This window comes from Serinus canaria, chromosome 3 (assembly GCF_022539315.1).
Source record: "Serinus canaria isolate serCan28SL12 chromosome 3, serCan2020, whole genome shotgun sequence".
Lineage (NCBI taxonomy): Eukaryota > Metazoa > Chordata > Aves > Passeriformes > Fringillidae > Serinus > Serinus canaria.
In genome coordinates, this window is record NC_066316.1 from 13,393,258 (window position 1) to 13,411,061 (window position 17,804).

Genomic DNA, 17,804 nt, shown 5'->3' on the forward strand with positions numbered 1-17,804 from the left:
CAGACCAGGTACCTGCAGAGCTGACTGACCTGCTAGTTGTTTCACGGGTCATCTGCAGTACAGCAAGATTAAATCTTTGTTTCACAGTCACACTAAATCTCTGTACACAATGTGAAAAGGCAAAAGCCTGCAACATCCTTCTGGCTTAAGGGTGTATTTCTTTATATGGAGCAGAAAAATATCTTTACAGTGATGGGTGTGGCTTCAGTCTCTGCTGACAGCCAAATCAGGATCTGCAGGGGCCAGAGGTATCTGCCAAATGAGTCTCAGTTCAGTGACAGTGAGGACCCAGGTAAGATGCAAGAGGTAGCTCATTAGAAGCTCATGTTGCATCAGTCGCCTCCTTGCTTTGGAAAATCACTTTGGAAAATCTGGTCCTCATCCTCAGGAAGCAAATTAGCAGATTGATAGCTAGTGACCCTAGTGGAAGGTGTTAATTCAATTAGCACAAAGAGCTTGGACTTTTGGACAGCTCTGCTCTGCTGCAGATCACAGGAAGGCAGCTACTGTGATTCACAGCACAAAGCAATGAGGGAAATGTGCTTGGAGAGGAGTGTCCAAGGGTCCTACTCCAGTCAGCACGTGTGCAAAACAGGCAGAACGGGTCTCATAGGAACAGCAAAGCTCCTCAGACTCCTCCATTGTCCTGGTAAGGGTGAGAAAGAATCCCAGGCTGACATGGGGAGCTTTGTCTCTGGCATCTCTCCTAAGCTTATGGTGGGTTCTCAATCATGTGGCCCCTGTGGTGAACATCAGCTGCAATCTCAATCTCAATATTCCCAAACCTATTTGAGAATAAAGAGCAGCAGGACAAAGCAGGGGAAGGTGAAATAGAGCTGGGGAATTAACATCATGCAGCAATTCTTTCCAGATCTACTGGACTATCCATTTCTGCCTGCTTAGCTCTTTGTTTGTCATACACAGATCAATGGAAATGATGAAATACTTCTGGTGACGCTCCATATGGCCCAAGGAGAGAAGCAATGAGAGAAAGCCTGAAAGAGGGAAGGGGAAGCAAGCCTTTAATGGGCCAGGATCTGCATTACCAGGGTAACAGAAAGGGAGGGCAGTCCTGGGGGAGGCCAGGACCACCTCAGTCAGCCACTTGCTCTTGCTGAGAGAAACCCTCCTGCTTACAGACCTGTACCTGTATCTTCTTGTGCTCTATGGGCTAAGAAGTGCTCTATGGGCACTCAGCAAATTATGCCATCCATGCCACCATTCATTAGCAGACAATGCCCTCAGTGGTTTGGGAGATGTGGAATTTAAAGGAAAAAGTCCCCTGGCTCAGGCAGGAAATCCATGCATGTCTCAATAATTCCAAAATATAAGAAGGGCCAATCATAATAAATAAATAAGTAAATAACATGATAAACATATTGCTGTCAGGTTTCATCAATATGGCAGTGCCAATTCTGCAGTGAAGTGTTTCAGAGGAGCCAGAAGAGATTTGTTTCCCAGGTTTCTCATCATCAGGACCAGAAGATGCAGATGAAGAAATCTGTAAGGAGATTGAGCTGAAGCTTTTATCATCCCAAAGACAGATGGAATGGCTGTGTAGAACACTTCTCAAACATGCAGGCTGTTTTTTAGAGACAACAGTCTCCAAACAGCTCTTCCACATGATTGATGGTAGTAAAAAGGAATCCATCACTGTATGGCTTCAGGCTTTCCACTCAAAACATGTTTTATTCTGTGTTTGCTCACAGAAGGAAAAAAAATTACTTCAGCAAAGACTTTATTTAATTGCCAGTAAATTGTAGAGAACCTAAAAAATGAGCATACTGTGGTGCTTTTTTTTTGTGAGCAATTGCTGGTGCTTTTCCCCAGGTCACTCAGACATGACTTCCCAAGGGCTGATGCCAGACAGGCAGTCAGCCCCAGTGGTCAAACAGGTAACTCTTACCCTGAAGCAGCCCCTTCTGGAATCTGCTTTTTTGGTATCTTTCAGGGTTTATCATCACACAGAAATTTCCAGCTGTGAAGCCTGTGTTTCTGGAGCAAAAATCAGAAGAGCCTTTCTAGATGCCTGCGTGTCAGGTGCTGAGGAAGTGCCAAACTAAACAAAATTACTGTTGTCTTTTAAGACATGTAATGAGAGGCTGTGGAAGGCTTTAAAAAAGCCTCTTCATGTCATAGACCTTGATACCACAGTCCTTCCTCCTTTTATCCCTTACCCATCACCTCTCTTGCCAACAACCCATAAATCTCTCACTCTTTTAAAATTTTTTCAATTTGTTCTCTTTTCCTTTTGAATATTGAAAGCACTGCATTTATTATTTCTTCCCCATCCCATGCTGTCCTATTTGGTCAAGTAATTTCTTTGAAGGGATACACCTGGAGCAGTATCTCCAGCCTCACTCACATGGCTGCCCCAGGCCCAAGGTTGTATGGCTCAGGTCAGGATACTTAGATTGCTCACATGGGAACATTTTCTCCCCACTGCAACATTTTTGGCTGAAAACTGACTTCTTTGCTGCCAAAGAGGTGACATTTCTGTGAGAAAGGCAGCTTTTCCATCATAATCCTGAAACACCTGGATGGCACCTCTGGCCAAACCTGCATCTCTCTGGCAGTGGGAGATCTATCCCTGCAGCCTTTCTTGCTTCCATGCAGCCTTGGCCACCAGCAGGTCTCCAACATGAGGCCATGAGGCCACCATGAACGGTTTGGCTCCTGCCAGGATCCCCCTTGACTTCTCCTCTGCCTCCCACCATGGGTCTGCTACAACCACAGTTTGAGGAACATTTGTGGTGAGCACAGGGATGAAGGTTGGTTTTACCAGAGCCATCACGAGGAAGAGCTTCTGGTCTGCCTTAACAGTGCCAAGGTAGTGCAGGCATTGCACCTGCAAGGACTGGAAGCATAAATTGGTTTGCAAACTAGTTGCTGCCAGCCACTAGTATTGGACCAATACTTGCAGGCTACAAGCACAAAAACTCCATATGAAGCTTGGAGAATTTTAGTATTTTTAATATTCTGCACACACAAATTACTCCTTAGGGGGGCAAATACCACCTCATCCTCAGACTTCTTACCAGGCATAAAACCTGTCCTGGAGGGTGTATCACAAAACTGCTAGAAGCTGCAAGGAAGTAAGAAATCTTGACTTGTTTACAGCCCCTCTTCTGCTGGCTGTTGTGTTTGGGTGAATGGTTTGTTATCTTCTGCCTAATTGCTTTGCTTCCCAGCCCATTCACAGAAAATCTGGGAGCAGCAGCAGTCTGCCTCCATCCCTGGAGTGGAAATATCGGTGCTGGCAAATGACTTTTGCAGGGGATTTTTTGAGGGAAGGGAAAAATTGTTCCTTTCATTTTTGGTTTATGAAAGACTGACAAAAGCCTCTCTGTTTGCAGATTGATCTGTTTGCTTTAGTTTTGTCCCATTTGATTGATTTCCTGGAAATCAGACACAACTAGCTTTCTGGAGGAGCTTCCATGCTCTCGGCATCAAGCTTGTTCAAGAAAAGAGGGAATGCAATCTGGGATAATGGCAGGCAGAGGCTGTTACTACCTCTGCACTGCCAGGCCACCAGCCCTCACCATCTATGCTAGACATGGCATTGCCCATGGGGGTGACGACAGCTTCCCATTTCCCTCTTGGGAAGGACAGCATATCCTAGAGACCTCCCTGCACATGTTGTCTGACTCCTTCATACAGTGGCTGACCTGAGGGCATTAAGGGTATCTGTGTCTCTTTCCAGCTACCTCAGAGTTTGCGGATGAAGAAGATATTTGAATTCTTAATTTTTATTTCTTTTTTTCTCTCATAAATACAACATGGGGATTAATCCAGAACTTGGAAGGGAGACACTGCCATTGCTGTTATTATTGATGTTGATGTTGCTGCTTGAACACCTCCAGGGATGGGGCATCCACAGCTTCTGTGGGTAGTCTGTTGCAGTGCTTCACCTCCCTGAGAATGAAGAATTTCTTCCTAATATCTAACCTAAACCTACCCTCTTTCAGCTGAAGGACATTCCTCCTTGTCCTGTGGCTACATACTCTTGTAAAAAAATCCCTCTCCAGCTTTCTTGTAGGGCCCCTTGGCAACGTATTTCTGGATCTTCCTGTCCTGGGAGACTCTGGGCTGCAAAACCCGTCTCTGTCCTGGGCCTGGGGGAGAAGGAGAGGGTAGCAAAAATGTTGTCCTGACCTGCTCAGCCCAAGGTCTGGCTGCAGAGCTGGATTCAAACTCAGGAGCTGTTTCTATCTGTCCTGGAGGAGACGGATAGGGCAGGTTTCAATTACTGCTGATAATGTAAGGCAGGATTTCTGCTTTGCACCCAAGCCTTGAACTTCCTTCTCCTTGCCCTGGAGCAGCCATTCAACTCTGCATCTGGAATTTTTCTATTTTCCACCAGAAGGCTGAGATTTTCAGCCCCACATGTGAAACACAAGCAGGGGTAACCATAGGATGGGAGCATTTTTCAGAGGTAGCCCCAGGTGTTTCCTATGCTGCTCTCCCCATGGAATGTTGGTATGAGCTGGGCCTGGCTGTGGGGCAGAGTGGGTCACAGGGCCCCTCCAGCCCCTTGGAGCTGGCTCCTGTCAAGGAGCAAAGCGAGGACAAGCAGCAGTGAAGCCACTGAAGCAGAGCAGATCATGGGAGCTGCAGCCTCCAGGTAAAACACAGCTGGAGCTGGGAAAACAGGAAATGATGGAAACAGCTAAAGGCACTTGGCAGCCTTTTGACTCCCAGCAGAAATGTTCCGCAATGTTCACAGTGAAAGAGAAAGAAATTATGCATAAATAGGGAAGGAAGGAAATGGTCTGCACTGCTGCTGCTGAGCAGTGAGTCTGTCAGGGGGAATGACAGGGAATGCCTGTGCCTTTCTGGACAGGTATTGCTGACCTGGTTCCTAAGGGTGGCCTGGGATGGGTGATGGAAAGATTTCCAGGAATTCCTTACAGTTGGAAAGACCTGCTCACCGTCCAGCATTCCATTACTGTTGGAAAGGCCTTTCCATTATTCAACGCAACCATTTCTCCTTTCTTTAACCCACACAGCACTGGTTCAATCCATTTTTCCTCTCAGGTCATTTTGTGAACACCGCAGTGCCTGTCACTGTGGATGCTGACAGCTGTCCCCTCTGTCACCCCTCTGTCCTCTTGATTCAGGGACTTGCTCTGAGGTGGCTTGGTGGCAGCTGTCAAGGCTGGACCATGCTGGAGGGGAGAAGACAAAGCAAGAAAAAGAAATCAAAGCCAAAAAGCAAGAGTGAGGACAAGAGGTAGCAATTTGCCTCCCAAGTTGCTCATTCCAAGAATACTTGGACAGTGCTTTTGCATAATGTGTAGGGCTATATTTGTCTGTGAGACAGAAAGGCAGAGAGAGAGAAAATACTTTTACATTGAGGTCATTCTTGCTCACTTTTTCCTCCAAGAAAATCAGTCTACTCCAGTCTTTTCAATTCCCTTGCACTCCACCCTGCAGAGTGAGCTTTGATTCACCTGGAAACAGCAGTTTCCGAATGTCAGTTTGCAAGAGGTGCTTGGCACTGCCAGGGCAGCCCAAGTGGTAGGTGGTGGTGATATGCAGAAAGACTCTAAAGATCAAAGACAAAGTGAGTTATAAAGTAGGTATGTACTGTTGGACAGATGTATGCAGGATACCTCTTTTTTATCCTCTAAAATGATTCATATACATTAGGGTTTGCAATACGTTTAAGCATATTCATTTCCTGCCTCCACCTTGTCCTGCTTTGTCTGCCAATTAACTTATCAGTTCCTTGCACCTGTGTACTTGTCTCTGGTGGTCTTCTAGGGGGTCACAGGGGGATGAAGTAAGTAGTCTTCATCAGAGCTGACCTTCTCACGCCATCTTCATGCTTGCTGATCCCTTGGACGCAGTCCAAACCATGAGGTTGGTTTGATCTGCTTTGGAGGTCTAGAGGACCCTTGTGATCCTGGTAGCCTTTGTCCTGTTTTGACGAACATCATCCTTCCCTTATCACACATCCTTGCATTCTTTCATGTTGCTCTTGCACATACACCCTGTCCCCCACATACACCCTGTCTTCCCTTTACAGGCAGTTAGCACAGTAAAATGCAGCAAATATTAAACAATATTTCATCTAAATATCTATTTCTAATCAATGCTCCTTTAATTCCTAACCCCATGTCTCAGTCGCCCCTTTTTCAAGTAAAAGAATTTAAGACAGTAAATTCTTTTACTTAGTACAGAAATTCTTTTCCCAATCTCTCCCATATGTGTCTCTTAATACTGTGCCATGTAGTCAGGATAAAGAGGTCAATATTGCTACTTGTTACAGCATCTTGCAATTTTGGATAATATCGCAAGAAACAGCGCTAAACTTATACCAACTAATGCCAATAAACAATAATGGGGTGACACCATGTATTTAGAATCCCAGTTGCAGTCAGTGACCATCCAAAAAGTGAATCCCACCAGCTGTGACTCGTGTCTTGTTTGACCCTTTGCATGACCTTTTTTATTTCTTCTCTCTCTGTCATGCTGAACAGTGGTTAAAGTTTTTTTCCTGACCTCTTGAATATCTTTTAGAATTTGGACAAGGTCCTGATGCTTAATTAATTGTTTCACTAAGGTGATGTTCATTCCAGTAGGTGTAGGTAACAACTTATGATACATTGTGTGGTTAGACCTAATTAGCTGCTGAGATACAACTGATACTAAATACAGAACATCACATCCAACAATCTTAACAAAATTACAAATACAAAAGTAAGAATGATTATTACTGAGTAAAGTTACATTATATTTGTCTATTTCTACAAAAGCACACAAAGTCCTCAAACACACACTGTCCAGACCGATATATATAAGTACAGTTCTTTGACTAGTATCTGGCTGAATCTTGATGTGACAAATGCTTTGCTCAATATCAAGACATATGCCTTGAGCATCGATTGTGTTGCTTTCACAAATAAACCTGTGTTGTTCCCAGGTAACATCGGATTCCAGATTCACAGTTTGCCATTTCTCATCCACTCTCCATGCCCATGTTCTGTATTGCAAAGGACTGAGCACTGATCTCTCATGATTTAATCCTAATGCTATAATGGAGTGAAAAACATAAACTGTGGCATTGCATATAGTGAGTACAAAGGCAGGAGCTGTGTTAGCAATAGGACCATACGTAAAATTTACAAAGTCCACCGAGACTGAAATTTCTTTTCAAAATCAGTAGCATTGTCCCAGACAGCTTTTTGAATTTCAATTGGAAAGGACCCTTCACTTCTTTTACTTATAATTAAGGCAGCTGTTGATTGCAACCATAATGGTGTCTGCACACAGCTTACACAGCTAAAAGCCAAAGACAGATTACTCTGAGCCATAGCATGTGCATCTATAATTACCTATGGTCTTGGTCCTCTGCTTTTTCCCAACTTAGTAACACTTTTGAAACCTGCCACTGACTGGTTCCAATGCCAACAAAGATGATTGTAAGGGTTGTTTCAATTTTGTTAGATCACTTGTTGCAGTGGCCAATTTATTCATTTATATTTCTGAATTGATTCCATTTAGAACTCCCAGCCTTGTCCCTAATATTCCACTCAAATCCCTTTGCATTCTGTCCCCGGTGTGTACTTGCCTTTGCAACCATGTCATCAAAGGATGGCTTCTGGAAGAAAGAGCAGGCCCGTTGGACTTCAGAGATGTTAGTTTACATTAGTAACTCAACACACTCAAAAGACTACTCTGGACTAAACAACAGTTGCTGTTGGCCTGTGTTCCTTATTACATATGGGCCAATTTCATACATTTTGGGTTCAGACCTAGGCGGCGTGATTTGAGTTTGGGCTGGAGTGCTGGCATAGGTTGTAACGGGCTCAGCTGTAGCATTTATTTTAAATTTGAATGAGAGTCTAAAGACAAACCACCTCAATGGTCTGTACTAACATAAAGTTATACCAACAGTCTAATTTACTTGAACAACTACCAACTTCCCAGTGTTTGTCTGTGGGAGTGGTTGAAACTAATTTGGATTGCTTTCTTATAAGTGGTTCCATTAATAGTCTGACATCCTATTCTAATTTCCTCTCCTACAGTCCCTTGAAGTGACCACAGCCTTTGTTTTTGCCATTCTTGCCTTTCATACATTTGATTTTCATGCATAACTACAGTTTAAATCTTTTCTAGTAGAATATTCTACCATGGATCCTTTGCATTGAATAAAAGCTTGGGACTGAGGCCACTCAGCATTGTCCTGGCTATGGGTATTTTCTAATTCGTGGACTGCAATTATGATTACAAACAAAACAATTTTCTTGATTAAATTCCTGCAATCTAGGTTACTAAACATTCCCAACTAAACTGTACTCCTTTTGTTCAAGTGAGTTTTAGTTTCGGTTCCTTATCACCCAGTGTTGCCATCCAAGAGGTGTGTGGAGCTTTCTTCACTCAAGAGTGGTGAATGCAGGCATTCTGTTCCTTGATCTTAATTGTGGTGAAAGTGGTGAGAAGTACTTGGAATGGTCCTTCCCACTGTGGCTCTAAGGTTTTCTCTGCAGAAGACTTGACATACACATAATCTCCAGGCTGTATGTCATGCACTGGTCCATCTCACCCTCTGCTCTGAGTTCCAGCCACATGTTTTTCAGTTTTTCTGAATTGTTTACCTAAGGCCACCATATAGGCAGTCAGCCTTTCCTCCCCACTTTGGGTGGATATCCCTTTTTGCTCAACATGTGGTCTCCCGTAAAGCATTTCAAAGGGACTCAGCTTTTCTTTAGTTCTGGGTTTAGTCCGAATTCGCAGCAACGCTAAAAGGAGGGACTTGGGCCAAGACAAATTAACCTCTTGCCCTAGAGTCTCACAATTTGTTGCTTGATCAAATAATTCATTTTCTCAACTTGGCCCTTTCTGATTTGGCCAAGTTTTGGTTTAGGGGTATTCTTAGGGTTAGTCTGGAGGCAAAGTTCCCACTGCCAGGCCACTTGAGTGATAGTGGCATCTAAGTTCCTGGCAGTGATCTTTCCAATCAAATAATTGTATAAAGTGTCAAATTCCCCAGTGTGTTTTCTGATGTTCCTCTCTTACTAATGGCCATAGTAAATGGGAGGGGATAATCAGTTTTCCTTCTGCAGTAACAGCCCATACCTCCTGGTTAAACGTTCCCTTTTGATCCTCCATTAGCTTTCTGTCCTTTTTATTATACACTGGCTTACCTTCTAGGGAGATTTGGCCACCAGCAATCAAGGCTCCTTCTACTTATCACCTCACCTTTTGCTGCTTCTTTTGCCTCTCTGTCTGCCAGCTCATTTCCCTCTTCCAGTTCTGAGCTCACTTTCTGATGTGCCTTAATGTGCATGATTGCTGCCTTCTCAGGCAGTTGAACTGCTTCCAGCCATTGTATTATTTCTCTTGCATGTTTAATGTTCTTCCTTTGCAAGTTTAACAGTCCTCTTTCTTTCCAGATTGCTCCATGATACCACCCCAAATGTGTATCTTGAATCTGTGAAGATGTTCTCTTCCCTTTTGATAACTCTAAGGCATGGGTTAGGGAAATTTTTTCTGCCTTTTGTGCAGAAGTACCTGCTGGTAAAGGTCCTCGTTCAGTTAGGTCTCTGGATGTGGTAACCACATACCCAGCATGTCATTTTCCATTGATGACGTGGCTGCTTCCATCTGTGAACCAGGTTTCTGCATCATCCAAAGGAGTATCCTTCCGATCCAGGCAGCTGGAGTAAGTGGCTTCAAAGGTTTCCAGGCAGTTGTGATGTACCAGCTGTCCTTGTTTTCCACTAAGGAAAGAAGCTGGGTTGACAATGTTAGTTGCCACTATCTCTACATCATCTTGCTCTGCCATGATAGCTTGATATTTCAGGAACCATTGTGGGGAAAGCCAGTGGCCTCCCTTTGTTTCCAGTACTGCAGATTCTGTATGGGACACTAGCACGGTCATGCTCTGGCCCAGGGTGAACTTGCAGGCTTCTTGAATGTTCAGTACAACAGCAGCAACTGCTCTGAGGGAGCCTGGCCATCCTTGAGCTGCTGCATCCAGCTGCTTAGAGACATAAGCAACTGCCCTTCTATATGGGCCCAGGTCCTGTGCTAATATCCCCAGGGCTATTCCCTGTCTCTCATGGGAGAAGAGAAAGAATGGTTTACTCACATCTGGTAGTCCTAGAGTTGGAGCTGACATAAGGGCCGTTCCCAGTTGATCAAAGAATGGCTGCGTGGCTTCTTTTGTCCACTGGAGGTCTCTGTTCCCGTTTTCAACGAGCAAATACAGAAGTACCACGAGTATTCCATAATGATGAATCTATAATCTGCACCAACCTGCTATCCCTAAAAAGTTCCTTAGTCTATTACAGTCTGGGGTTTCGGGGTTTGGCATATCGATTCTATGTGCTCTTTCTTCATTGTCCAGCACTGATCCCGTAACCCAGGTAGATCATCTTCTGCTTTACCACCTGAGCATTTTTCTCTTATACTCTGTACCCCTGAAGCCCCAAAAAGTTTAAAAGGCTCACTGTCCAAGCCACGTACCCTTATTCTGTCAGGGTAGCTATTAGGATATCATCCACATACTGCAACAGTTTCCCTTCTCCTGGTGGAGCTTCCCAGGATTCCAATTTATTTGCAAGTTGTTCTCCAAACAGCACAAGCGAGTTTTTGAAGCCATGTGAACTGAGTTTTGCATCCGCTTTTGGGATTTTCCCATTTGAATGCAAAAATTTTCTGGCTGGCTTTGTGGAGAGGGAGGCAAAAAAAGGCATCCTTCAAATCTAAAATGGTAAACCAATTTAGCTCTGGTATTAACAAGGTGTACGGGTTAGCCACCATGGGGTAGAGATCCTCAGTTATCTTGTTAACACCTCATAAATCCTCTACAACTCAGTATGACCCATCAGGTTTGTGGACAGGCAGGACAGGAGTGTTGAAATCAGATTGGCACTCCTTCAATAACACCAGCTGTAAGAAATTTTCAATTATCATGCTAATTTCTTTATCTTCCTTTCTCAAAGGATACTGTTTAATTCTAACTGGTTGCTTTCCTTCCTTGAGTTTAATTTGTATTGGGGGCGCATTTTTCACCCTCCCTGGTACATTGGAAGCCCATACTCCAAGAAACACTTGGTTCAGCATCTCCTCACTAATTTCCTCTTTAACCTCCATAACTGTTAATATTAAACTCAAACACCTCTACATATTTTTGCTTATTCACCTCCAGAGTAACCTCCCCATTTTAAAACTAAATGGTTACCTGTAATTTCTTCAGTAAGTCTCTCCCTAGGAATGACTCCAGAGAGTTGGGCATATACAGAAACATACGGATACCCCATTGTTTTCCATATTTATACTTCAGTGGTTTGCAAAAATATGCTATTTTGGATTGGTTAGTTGCCCCCTTTACCCTAACGTAATTGCTCCCCACTGGTATCAAATCTTCATTTAAAACTGAAAATGTTGCTCCCATGACCACCGTGAGTTCTACCCCTTTCCCCTCCTTCCCCAGTTCCATTTTTATAACCAGTGGATCTCCTGGGGTAAGATCCCCTAGTTCCCCTCAGTCACTTTCCTCATGTGTTTTCACTTTCCTGAAAACACACTTTACAGCAAACCCTAAAAACAATACTCACAGCAAGCAAAGCCAAACAAACCTTATAGACAGTACTTCAAAGTAAAGCGCAAAAACCCTTAATGAAACAAAACTCCCGGCAAGCAAGACCAAACAAGCCCTAAAGACAGCGCACACTAAAAGAGAATATGCAAGGTGAAACATCACCCTCTCCCTTTTGCCGGTGCACACCGCAGTTTGCTGCAATCATGACTTCTAACACAAGATGACAGTATCACCTCAAAAATACACCACAGCTTCACTTCGCACCAAGGTGCGGCTCAGGCACAGACACAACCAAACACAGCCCACGTCCGAACTTTTAAAACTCACACACGCAACCAAAATTGCAGCAACCAAACAGGAATTCTCTCGGTCCACCCCTAGACTGCTAGCGGCTGCTCCCCGGTCAGTAAATCCCTTCCCCCGCTGGCCGCACGTCCCAAAAATGGTTGCTTGCAAGCCCAAACCCACCAGGACCCTTTCTGTGCATTCAGACGTCTCTGAGCAGCTTATCAGTGGTCCCGACGGGGACCCCCGTTTAAAGAGAAATACATAGCGTTTCTCCACTGCTCAGGATGTCGTTGTCTGTCCCCACAGTGAGCGATCCGAGAAGCAGAATCTCTTCCAGGGAAAATCCCGGGGACATGCCTTAGGAAGTCCACTGCTCAGTCGGTCCTACAGCTGGCAGAGAACGTCCCATCTGGGTCACCAAAATGATATGCAGAAAGACTCTAAAGCTCAAAGACAATGTGAGCTATGAATGCTGGTTGCATGCAAGATACCTCTGCAAAGGCATGCGGATCTACCCACTCTCAGTGTTCTTTTTTGAACATGTTCTAAAATGTTACATATACATTAGAGTTTGCAATACATTTAGGCATATTCTTTTCCTGCCTCCACCTTGTCCTGCTTTGTATGCTAATTAGCTGATCAGTTCCTTGTGCCTGCGTACTTGTCTCTGGTGGTCCTCCAACGGGTTACAGGGGATGAAGTAAGTAGTCTTCATCAGAGCTGACCTTCTCATCTCATCTTCTTGTGTGTGCTTGCTGATCCCTTGGTCACAGTCCAAACCATGAGGTTGGTTTGATCTGCTTCGGGGTTCCAGAGGAGCCTTGTGATCTTGGTAGCCTTGTGATGTTGATAGCCTTTATCCTGTTTTGATGAACATCATCCTTCCCTTATCACACATCCTTAGTCTCCCTTCCCACCCTGGCGCCTGAAGAGGGAGTCAGGGCTCTTCATTTCTCAGTCTCAAGGTTGTTTATTGTATCTCATCTATAAAATGTTCCTCCTGTCCAGCCGAGGTCCTCTCAGCAGGACAGCCAGAGGCACTCTGCCTGCCCCAGGGCGGTGTTATCTTTATATACTAAAACCCACGTGTACAATATTTACAATTACTTTCCAAATGTTGGCCCTTTTCCTATCACCTATGTTAGACAGTGAGCTTCTACTCTAAACCAATGTAAAAGTACCAACATCACCAGTGAAGATGGAGGTAGAGAAGAAGAAGAAGAAGAAAGGCTAGACACACCCAAAACCCTCCATCTTGTCCCCAAAAGCTCCTATACCAAAAATCCTAAAACCTACTTTTGCCCCCTGTGATTACTTTATTCTTACACTATTTAAACTGCTGTGGCTTTTATCTCATCATGTAAAGGTGGCAATTTGCTCCATGGTTCGAAATCTAACCCATTGGTGTTCTGGGCTGTGTGCCAGGGTCTCCAAGCCCCCTGGCAGAGGTCCTGGCAACTCTGGACTCCCAAAGGGATGTCCTGAGTGCCAACAAAATATTAAACAATATTTCATCTAAATATTTATTTCTAATCAATGCCCCTTTAATTCCTAACCCCATATCTCAGTGACAGGTTGCCTCTGGGAGACATCCTGTGCCACTCAGAGGTTTAGGAGGTGGCAGCCCACTTGGTGCCACAGGCTCCTTGACACAAATGTTGGCCCTTTTCCATCCCCTCACCACTTCAGTTTCCTGATGTCAGTTTGCAGGAGGCACTTGGCACTGCCAGGACAGCCCGAGTTGTAGGTAGTGGCAGGTTGCCTTAGGTAGACATCCTGTGTTATTAGGAATTTTAGGAGGCAGCAACCCATTTAGGGCCACAGGTCCCTGGGCTGGATGGAGGCCCCTGGACATGAATGCTGGCCCTTTTCCATGGGAAACATAACTCACCATCCCCAGTTCCCTGATGTCAGTTTGCAGGAGGTGCTCGGCACTGCCAGGGAAGCCTGAGTTGTAGTCTTGGTGGCAGGTTGCCTCTGGGAGACATCCTGCAGCATTCAGAACTTCAGGAGGCTGGGCCCACAGGCCCCTGGACACAAACACCAGCCCTTTTCCCTGCCAAAGAAAATTAACCTTTCACAGAACATGTTGCAGTTGAGCTGGCCATGATATACAGAGCATCATCATACAATTTCAGAAGGGTTTGACCCATACACAGTAACACCATACCCCTTCAAAAAGCCTCAAATGCCCACCCTTCTTGTTCTTTAGCCCAACCTTTTACACCCCTCATTTCTCATGCATTGCACCTGTGTGCCCTCAGTTCCCTTTGGTGATCTCTTGGTACACCTCAGCACTCCTTGTCTCATCACTTTCAACACTGTTCACCTGCTTTTCACAATTGTAGCCTATTAGGGATGGGGGTCAGTTGCACCCCCCTCCCAATTACCACAAACTGTGTACCTACAAATCCTCCTTTTTTTTCCTTCAAATAAATCCTATGTCTACTATTTCTCCACAGGGCTCTTGCAGAAGATTTAGTAAACATGGTACATTGTCTCTTTTGTAGGTTCCACTAACTCTGGAATGCTTCCATGTCCTTACTTTACTTCACTCCCTAAAGTTACACGTCATTAAAATCTTTATATTTACATTTAGAGAATATTGACAATGTAAGACAAAACTCACCCCATCAGTGTCCTGATGTCAGTTCAGCGGAGGTGTTTGGCACTGTCAGGGGAGGCTGAGTTCTTGGCGGTGGCAGCTTTGGTCTGGGAGAGATACTATGCCATTCGGAATTTTAGGAGGTGGCAGCCCAGGGGCCACAGGACCCTGGACATGGATGCTGGTTGTGTTCCATGGGAACCAAAACTCACCACATCAGCTTTCTGATGTTGGATTGCAAGAGGTGCTTGGCACTCCCAGGGCAGCCCCAAGTCAAAGGTGGTGGCAGGAAAGGAGTTCTTTTTCCTGTGGAAGATGGCTGCCATTTGCAGCCATTTGCACTGGCCGACAGTGGGGTGGCGATGGCAAAATTTGCAAACTTGGCAGGATTTTCCCCAGACAAAAGCTGCCACTACCAAGAACTCAGGCTGCCCTCGGAGTGCCAAACATCTCCTCCAAATGGACATCAACACGCTGGAGGGGTGAGTGTTGTTTCCGACAGATAAGGGCCGGTGTTCACGTCCAGGGGCCTGTGGCCCCAAATGGGCTGGAGCCTCCTCTAATTCCAAACAGTGCAGGATGTCTCCCAGAGGCAACCTGCCACCACCTACATCTTGGGCTTCCCTGTCAGTGCCAAACTCCTCCTGCAAATTGACATCAGGAAACTAGGTTGGTGAGTTTTTTGCCGATGGAAAAGGGCTGGCATTCGTGTCCAGAGGCCTGTGCCTCACCCAGGGGCCTGTGGCCCTGAGTGGCCTTCAGCCTCCTAAAATTCTGAATGGCAAAGCTGCCACCACCAAGAACTCAGGCTACCCGTGGAGTGGCAAATACCTCCTTCAAACTGGCAGGGGGTGAGTTTTATTTGACAGGGAATAGGGCCAGTGTTGGTGTCCAGAGGCCTGTGCCACACCCAGGAGCTCCTGCTGAAGTTTTCACCTTACTTTACCCCCACTGCCAAAAGCCATCAAGGGGCTGAGAAAGGACACAAGAAGATTACACTGGAGGAACAGGGCCAAAAGCTTGGAAAAGGATGAAAGAAATGCTCCGATGATGACAATGACAATATAACAATTTATTTTGGACAGTAAATGAACACCCGCCGCCCTCCAGCCCTCCCAGACCGGCAGGCTGAATGTTGCCCTTTCCATGGCACGAGGTGCTGGCAGCCTGGGGAGAGAAACCAGAGAGCCACGGTCAGTCACAGGAGGCTCCTGTCCCCCCTGTCACACCATGGCCTGTGCCCAGGCCAGGCTGCTGGCTGTGCTCAGAGCCCAAACCTCCCGACCCATTCTCTGATTTTAGAGGAGAGCAGTGTGGCATTCCACATTCCAGCTCCTCCGCTTCAGCACAGCACAGCAACCTCCTCAGCAGCGGCAAGAGCGGGATGCCCGTGTGCCTGCTGCCGCCTGCCCGAAGCCCTTCTGCCAGCCGAGCTGTGGAGCCGGGTACCCACGTCTGGAGACCTGCTGCCAGGAGAGGAGCTGATCCCACATGAGGTCCTCGTCCTTCTTAAAGGGGATGTGCCCGCAGACCGTGGCACCCCAGGGTAGCGCTGGCACTGGACGCACTCCACGGACAGTGCAGGTCCTTCCCTGTCTGATCCTGGCACCAGGTGTAATCTTCCTGGGAAAAACAAAGAACAATTGCATGAAAGTCAGTTCCAAACAAGACCTGGAAACAAGCAAAAGTGTCAAAGCATATCACCGTATCACTGACAAGGTCAGTGGGGATTTGCCACCACAGTCTGAAGCAGGAGTTTTGATGTAGGGTAAAAAGCCAAGGCCCAGAGGAAGTGGGCCCTGTCCTCAGGGCTGCGGGAGAATCACAATGCAGATCCTTGTGCTGCTGATTCCATCTCTCCCACTTTTCTCAGTTCTCGGTGGCAAGGTCACTTAGGTTAGACACACAGCTCACAAGCTGTGCTCCTGTAGTTTTCTGCACAATGAATTAAAGTGAGATTACACGTCCCAAATCGTGTTCTGTTACAGTTTAAATCACTGATTTGAGGAATTTCTGGAGCACCAAACTTGGTTCCTTAAATATTTACTTTGTGTCACACGGAGCACAGAGGAAAGAGTTAATGTCAAAGGCATCGTCCAGGCAATGCTCTTTTACAAGTTCTGCCCTGAGCTTTCCTTAGGGAGATCTGAAAGGTTCAATGTCACCAGCACAAGCTCCTGCAATGGCTGCTGGCCAGCAGAGCAGGGCTGTCAGCTGTGAAACAAGTGTTGCCACGAGCAGCAGCTCTCCCAGGGCAGCAAATCAAGAGCTGGGAAGGAGCTGATCTGAAGGCCAAAGCTCCTTAGCTCCTTCCTAGAGGGCTGGAACAGTTCCTCATTCCAATGAGCTGCAGTGCTGGACACCACAGCTCTGTGTGAGCACTGGACACAAGTTGCTCCCACTGAGTGCTGCGATGGTTTCTGCAGGAGCTCTGGGCTCCTGTGCGTGCCGGACACAATGAGGAGAGAAGGAGCCAAGTGCCCTGACACACTTTTGCCTTGAGCATAACCTGGCCTGGACCAAACACACTGAGAGGTTTCCTCTTTGGCCCATGTCTGGAAACGTCAAGTGTGCTGTTTGATGACTCAGGTTGGTTTGGTGTCAAGGAATTTCCCTCAGAAATACTGGGCTTGTCTCCCTCTGTGCCTTCCCCTCAGCAGCCTTGGGGATGCTCCTGTGTGAAGCCATCTCTCTCACACAGTCTGAGACAACTTAAAACAGGACACTCTGCAATAAGTCATCTCCTTGAAAGTGTTCCAAAATCCCTTTCCAGCAATAGGAAATGAATACTAATCGATAAAAGTGGGGGAAAAACCCAACAGTTCATTAACAAGCAAAATGCCTGAAAAGCAAGAAAAAAGGCCAGTGAATTCTAGTAGGAAATTAAACCATGAAACAATGAATCAGAGCAAAATTAGAAAGTTTGGATGGTCAATTTCTTCTCTACAGCTCTCGGCCATCTTAATTCTGGGGTCATCTACTGGGGAGTGCAATGCTGCTTTTTTTTCCACCGCACAGTGCCATTGTTGGTGTCCCACCACTTTGTTTGATGTGAAGAGTAATAAACCAAATCCCACACAACAAGCTGCAACCCAGAACTGAGTGGGAATTACAGAAATATAGGCCTTAAAAGCAGCTTTGGAAAGGGTCTACATCCTAGGCAGTGTGAAACCCTCAGGCCTGGCCAGGCTGGGCTTAGGGCTGGCTGCCGTTGGGAAGGGAATGTAAGTGGATGGATTTTGGGTGGGGTTTTGCAGCCATGGAAACGAGAGAACCATGGGGAGTGTGTCACAAAGGGGCAGCCCCAGGCTGGGCTGCTGAAGGTTGTGCTTGACACGGCCCCAGCGGCAGCAGACG

The 17,804-nt window shown here is 46.0% G+C and overlaps 2 protein-coding genes across 3 annotated transcripts in view; one reads left to right on the top strand and one right to left on the bottom strand.

Annotated features, from left to right (window-relative positions):
* Window positions 1–17,804, bottom strand: part of LOC103821325 (serine/arginine-rich splicing factor 7) — a 1,055,603-nt gene that overhangs the window by 686,202 nt on the left and 351,597 nt on the right. The window lies entirely within an intron of this gene.
* LOC127059375 (TOG array regulator of axonemal microtubules protein 2-like) overlaps window positions 15,832–17,804 on the top strand; it is a 30,850-nt gene continuing 28,877 nt past the window's right edge. The window contains exon 1 of the mRNA XM_050972171.1: window positions 15,832–15,892. Coding sequence (XP_050828128.1) covers window positions 15,832–15,892 — 61 coding nt within the window. The remainder of the gene's footprint in view (window positions 15,893–17,804) is intronic.